The sequence below is a fragment of the Austrofundulus limnaeus genome, unplaced genomic scaffold (genome assembly GCF_001266775.1).
Source record: "Austrofundulus limnaeus strain Quisiro unplaced genomic scaffold, Austrofundulus_limnaeus-1.0 Scaffold12, whole genome shotgun sequence".
NCBI lineage: Eukaryota > Metazoa > Chordata > Actinopteri > Cyprinodontiformes > Rivulidae > Austrofundulus > Austrofundulus limnaeus.
The window spans coordinates 3,896,712-3,902,487 of NW_013952414.1; the positions used below are offsets into that span (position 1 = coordinate 3,896,712).

A 5,776-nucleotide genomic window follows, 5' to 3' on the forward strand; every position below is an offset into this window, starting at 1 on the left:
ATATATATATATTTATAGACATAACTTCCAAATTCTGTTCATCTGCTGAAAATTGATTTTTAGACCTGACATCTTTTGTCTTTGAATTGTCTAATTTCCTCTAAACTACATAAACAAACTACACTGCCATGGTCGAGTACAAAACTGAGCAAAAATCTACAACACAAAAATTGTCTCCTTAGAAGCAAAATATACACCTTAAATAAAAAAAWTTAAGTTTTAAACCACCTCTAAAGGCTCAAAATATTACACTTCACTCACTGTGTAAATATTCCAACACAATATGGACTAAAAGGAAATCTTTCTCAAACCATCTGGAGGACTAATACCACCAGTCACCACTTTAAGACCCCCTCCACAGTTTTGCGCCAGTACACATATTTACTTTTATAATTAGTTTCATAAACTCTTGAATGTAGATTATCTTAATCATGTAATAAATAAGTTAAACTGCTCCAAAATATAGACAAAATTATTCTGTTAAATCCAGAGACAGAAATATCACTTTCAAAGCTGAAAACAGTAAATACATTTTTAGAAAAACACCTAAAATATATCTCAGAATATATATAGTGAATAAACAAATGCATACCTTTAAGAAAATGCAGAAAGACGAGTACCACGAAGTACCAGGAGTCCTTTTGTACAGCTTCCATTTTGCCTCACAGAGGGAGAATGAAAGCTGCATTGATGAGACGAGTGGTGAATTGCCCGAGCTGCACTTCCTGTTAGCTCTCTGGCTACAGAGAAACTCTTAAGCTTCTGGGGCGCACTACATGAKAGCCCACTCCACACAGAGGCTGTGCTTTGTCTCTGAGATTACAGAAACCCGTGAMAAAATACTGCATACTGGATTTAATAATGTCATGGTTAACATTTTAAACCACCGTTTTTTTTCCAATTACAGATGTGGGGCTGTGGGTTTGAGCCCAGGTGGCRTCAGGAAGGACGTCAGATGTAAAACCATTGTGAAATCTACTGCAAGAGTTGGCTCGCTGTGGTCACACTTAAGATAGGTAGCAGACAAAGGAAAACCATTTGTAGTGAACTCAACTTTAGAGGTGTGAGTGTGAACCCATCTGAAAATATCGGTGTGAGTTTCACAAATCTTCCACAGGTTGAAGAAAAGGCAGCTGAACACCTCAAACACCACAACAGATGAGTCTAAAGCCACACGGCCTCGTCTCGAAAAGGGAGAACATGCACAAGAAGAGCTGACACTACATTAATATTAAAAATAACCAAACAAAATCACTTTATTAAATATAAAACATGATACAAATCTATACAAAAACATTCATTAACTTCAGCTTTTCAGCAGCTGGGAGAGGTGCTGTAGGCACTTCAGCAGGTGACCACTCAGAGGTTCCTGATTCTTCTCTGCATCTACAAATAAAATTAAACAGTAATCATGCAACCAGCGAAAAACATTTTGTATAAATATAAAGCCAGCACGCTGTCAGGGTAAACAAATACGTGCCTTTTTTGAAGAAGGAATGCGCCTCCTCGATTTTCAACCGAACCGAAGGACACTTCAGGGACGTTTTCGCCTTGAAGAGAAAGAAACGATAAGCAGGTTAGGAAAAGTGAGTTGTTTTGTTTATTAAAATTAAACATAACAGGGCGGGGGTGGTGGGGGGATTGATATAGGAAGACTTACAAAAACATTTTACTCTGAAAGTAGGTGTGCATGTGTGTGCGTGTGTGTGTGTACCCTTTGATTGTTGTGAAGCAACGCCCACAGTGCAGACGCTCCTAAACAGCAGGTTTCCATTTCTCTACTTTCCAGACATGTCAGCAAAACTTTCATGGCTTTGTCTGGACAAAGGAGACAATCAGTAAAATCCAGAAGTTTAGAGTTATTTGATTCTAATATTGTCCTGAAAGATTTTGTCTATTCAAGCATTTAAAATAGTTGTTTAAAGGGTACTATTTATCACGCTGCTTTATAAAAATCTTGTTTTTTTTTATAGAGAAACTGATTACATACTGACATAAAAACTGCTACCATCACAACTATGTTAAAGTTTTAGTTGTTCAGTCTAAACAAAGAAAATAAGTTCTCAATGTGGTCCTAATCGAGTTGAATATATACTCCAAGCCCCCTATTTACAGGAAGTTTCAAACAGGAAACGACATCGTGACAGTTTCCACGCACCTGGACCTGCAGCAGCCACCTGCGGCTCACTCTGCGAGGGTGTTTGTGGGGGGGGACCAAAGACAATCTGTGTTTCGGTCTCAGCAGCTTCCTCTGCTTTCATCACCTGACATGTCTGAGATTATTTATCTTCTCATAGCTGCAGAGTCGATCATAAAATGCTAAACTGAAACTCCCAACTGTAAATCTGACACTAAACTATGGAAATAATTGCCTTTATGTGCATTTTTGTCTTGATTTGTCCAAGAAATGTAAATTAACACATTCATTCTGCTCTGAAGCTGAAAGTTCCAGCATCAGCTATTTGAATTATGAAACGTAACATGCATATTTTACTAAATTCCTTCTCTGTTTGGCTCTGGTGTAATGATCCTGAGTCGATAGCTGACAGCTTAATGTAGCGACGKTTTGTAGAACCATGTGGAAATAATTATAAAACCCCAGGTTGTTCAGATCCAGAGTGAATCTAATTTTTTAACACAAAAATGAAATATAACAATAAAACCAATGAAAGCTGGAGTTTAGTGCAGCTGGCAACCTCGACACATAAAACAATTTTGAAGTTTGAAGTTTGAAATGTTGCTAAATACAAATATTTATTTAACTTAAAGTAAGTAATTCTAAAATTTGACTTCAGCTTTAATTACCACTGGCGATGACGTGTGATTTGTTGGAAGAGCAGAAGCAGAGGTTGTGAAGGGCGAGCAGCGCGTGTCGCCGATCCGGCGCCAAATCAGCCAGCAGCTCCAAGGCCCCGGTCACCTTAAGGATACTCTGCTGGCCGTCTTCTGACGACGACAGACTGACCAGCAGTCTGAGCCAGAGGGACAGGGGGCTCGCGCCACCACCTGCTGACCCGGCCTTCGCACCAGCCGCTTTGGGCACTGGCACCGAGAGGAACGCTTGAAGAAAATTACTCTGAAAAAAATCACAAGAAAACACARGTTTTTAGCATTAAATGAACACAATGTCAGCTAGTGAGAGACATCTCTGCAAATACCTTCTGCAGGAGGCATCTGCAGTCGCGCGCCACTGTCAGGTTAACCAGGAGAGAGAAGGCCAGGCTCTGGATGAGGCTGCTGTCGGAGGCGAGCGAGGTCAGCTTCATGATCGAGTGCATCAGAGAGCTATTAGAGGAGCCTTTAGAACCTGGAACMCCACTGGGGCTGCTGCTGCACAGAGAACTGCATGCTGGGAACAGAAAACAAATATATTTCATCGTAATAATCCCCTTAAAGCAAAYATGGACAAYRACGCAGCAGTAACTGACAGTAACTTGTGTAATCACACATCACAGAATATCACCATTCGTTTTGTGTTAATGCATAAATCAATGCGTTACACCTCCTCCTTCCTTTAAATATGATCCTTTAGAAAATAAGAATACGAAGTGTTCATATTAGCTGCTAAACCGGTCATATTCTCTTCATCATAAAGCTCTATAAAAGTCTTCAACAGCTTGTTAAAGCAAGAGAATTCAGTCATGCAGACAAAACAACAGAAGGTGGTATAGTAGTCATTAAAACACTGATACGGTATACAGCCAGTATACATCTAAATACTGGCATCCAGACCTATAACAACCGTAGCAAACCCGCCTTCAATTATCTCTACCCACTTCTTCCTTTCAGGGTCACTGGTGCACATATCCAGCAGTCACAGTGTGAGGGGCGGGGTACATCCTGGACAGGTCTCAGGTCCATCACAGGATCACCTTTCACTCTCTCACATTTAGGGACAATTTAGAGTTACCAGTTAACCTAAAATTCACGTTTTTGGTCTGTGTGAGGAAACCGTAGTTCCCGGAGAAAACAGGGAGAACACAAACTCTACCCAGAAAGGTCCCTGGTTGGGATTCGATCTGGCAACCTTTTTGTTGAGAGAAAGCAGCTCTACAAACTGAGGCACCGTGCTGCCTAAAAGTGAACAATGTGAAGAATGAAGTCTGGTTTTGTTCYAATGCTAAAACAAAAGAAGGATTTCCCAAGAAAAGATGACACGTTAAGACAGATTTTGCCTCTTAACTTCAAAAATATACTTTTGTATTCCTACCATCGTCACACTAACAAGTCACAAAGATCACTATCAATGTCAAAGTTTATATATTWTATAGCACATTAAAACAACAAAAGCTGACCAAAGTGCTTTACAGTCCAGTCAAGACAGGTATCAAAAACAAAACAAATAATTGATACAAACAAAATGCAGAAACATATTGTAAGAAAAAGRCATCAGCTCTATCTGAACCTCAAACTCTGTCTTCATCAAAAGCAACCCCCCCACCCCAACAAAAAAAAGGTTTAAAAGCCTCAACAGACTCAGCAGACCGAATATGAAGAGGTAGACTGTTCCACAGCTTTAGAAAAGCCCGGTCACCTCTGGATTTCATTTTGGATCTAGAAGCATCTAAAAGAAAGTGGTGGATGCCAATACCACATCGTAGCTTTAACAGTTTTTTTTTAGGTTTATAAATGTTTTGGTCACATTAAAAATGCATTTTTAAATTGGTTAAGTAACATAAAAGAATGGCCCACCAACTAACATTAAAAAACAGCAGCTGTTCCAAAACAAGTTCTAAAAAAAATAAAAACACGATTAAACCTGAAAACTGTGGTTTTCAAACTATTCATCTGGAAGCTGCAGTAAYGTTCTGTGCTGTTCAACCAGTCGGCTTCTTTTAGCATCAAGCAAAGCTCAGAACAACAACGTTTCATTGTTGGAACCGCTCGCTTCGTTCTGTTTATCTTAAAGCTGGGTAGCTTGGCAGCCTGATACAGCAGCAAAAACACAGACTGGGCTCTTGGCTTGCACCGCCGTCTGCCACTACACCAAACCTCTACATGCATGGCTACATGTAGAGCAGGTTTTCAGGTCAAGCAAGATGATCAAACTCAAAGAGGACTACAAGCATTATAATGGGAAAGGCTAACTGAGAGTTAGTTTAAAACTTAACGTCTAATGGTGACAAACAATAAAGAAGTGTTTCCAAAACATAAAACATCTGACTCATTAATTTTTCTTATTTCAACTTTAACTGACTCCTGGAGGAGGATGACCATGGTCCTCCATCACCAGCTGGGAGGGAAACTTTTTTTTTCTCAGTAGCTTCAGGCTACAGCTACATTTTATTATGCAAAGCTAACAAGAAATGCTAATAGTTAGCAAACAGGCAGTTTGACTAAATGTTTTGCTATTCATCCAAGGGGCTTTCTTAAATCAAAATAGTTGCATTTCTCCCCCTCTTCTTGTAATCTGAACACATTTAAATCTCTCTCCCTCCTCTCCTGACTGAGTTTGTGGTTGGGTGTTGAACCCATAGACTTGAATACAGATCACTAGACCGAGCCCTGCCCATACTGTCCACTGGTAGCGTCTGTGACAGCATGGAGGAGCAGAAATGGCATCCAAAAAGGGCAACACCTCACAGCCTCCATAAAAACTAATAGATAAACAACAAGCTGAACCGGATCTGTTTCACAGATTATCTGTCATGTTTTTACAATAAATTAATAATTATGTTAATTTTATTCAATAATCATGTAAAACAGCAGATTTATACCAGAAAAATATATAATTTATAAGTAATGATCTAAACCAGACCTGAAGTCAGCCTGTAAC

The 5,776-nt window shown here is 39.5% G+C and overlaps 2 protein-coding genes across 5 annotated transcripts in view; both read right to left on the reverse strand.

Moving 5' to 3' along the window:
* Positions 1 to 1,130, reverse strand: part of cd226 (CD226 molecule) — a 7,505-nt gene extending 6,375 nt beyond the window's left edge. For all 4 annotated transcript variants that reach the window (XM_014002354.1, XM_014002355.1, XM_014002353.1 and 1 more), the window contains exon 1: positions 593 to 1,130. In XM_014002354.1, coding sequence (XP_013857808.1) covers positions 593 to 656 — 64 coding nt within the window. In that variant the 5' untranslated portion in view covers positions 657 to 1,130. The remainder of the gene's footprint in view (positions 1 to 592) is intronic.
* Positions 1,131 to 1,225: 95 nt separating this feature from the next.
* The window catches only part of rttn (rotatin), a 41,537-nt gene continuing 36,986 nt past the window's right edge, over positions 1,226 to 5,776 (reverse strand). Inside the window, exons 45-49 of the mRNA XM_014002352.1 lie at positions 3,159 to 3,349; positions 2,806 to 3,076; positions 1,715 to 1,818; positions 1,481 to 1,550; positions 1,226 to 1,386 (exon numbers count right to left, since the gene is read on the reverse strand). Of these exons, the coding sequence (XP_013857806.1) occupies positions 1,307 to 1,386; positions 1,481 to 1,550; positions 1,715 to 1,818; positions 2,806 to 3,076; positions 3,159 to 3,349 (716 nt within the window). The 3' untranslated portion in view covers positions 1,226 to 1,306. The remainder of the gene's footprint in view (positions 1,387 to 1,480; positions 1,551 to 1,714; positions 1,819 to 2,805; positions 3,077 to 3,158; positions 3,350 to 5,776) is intronic.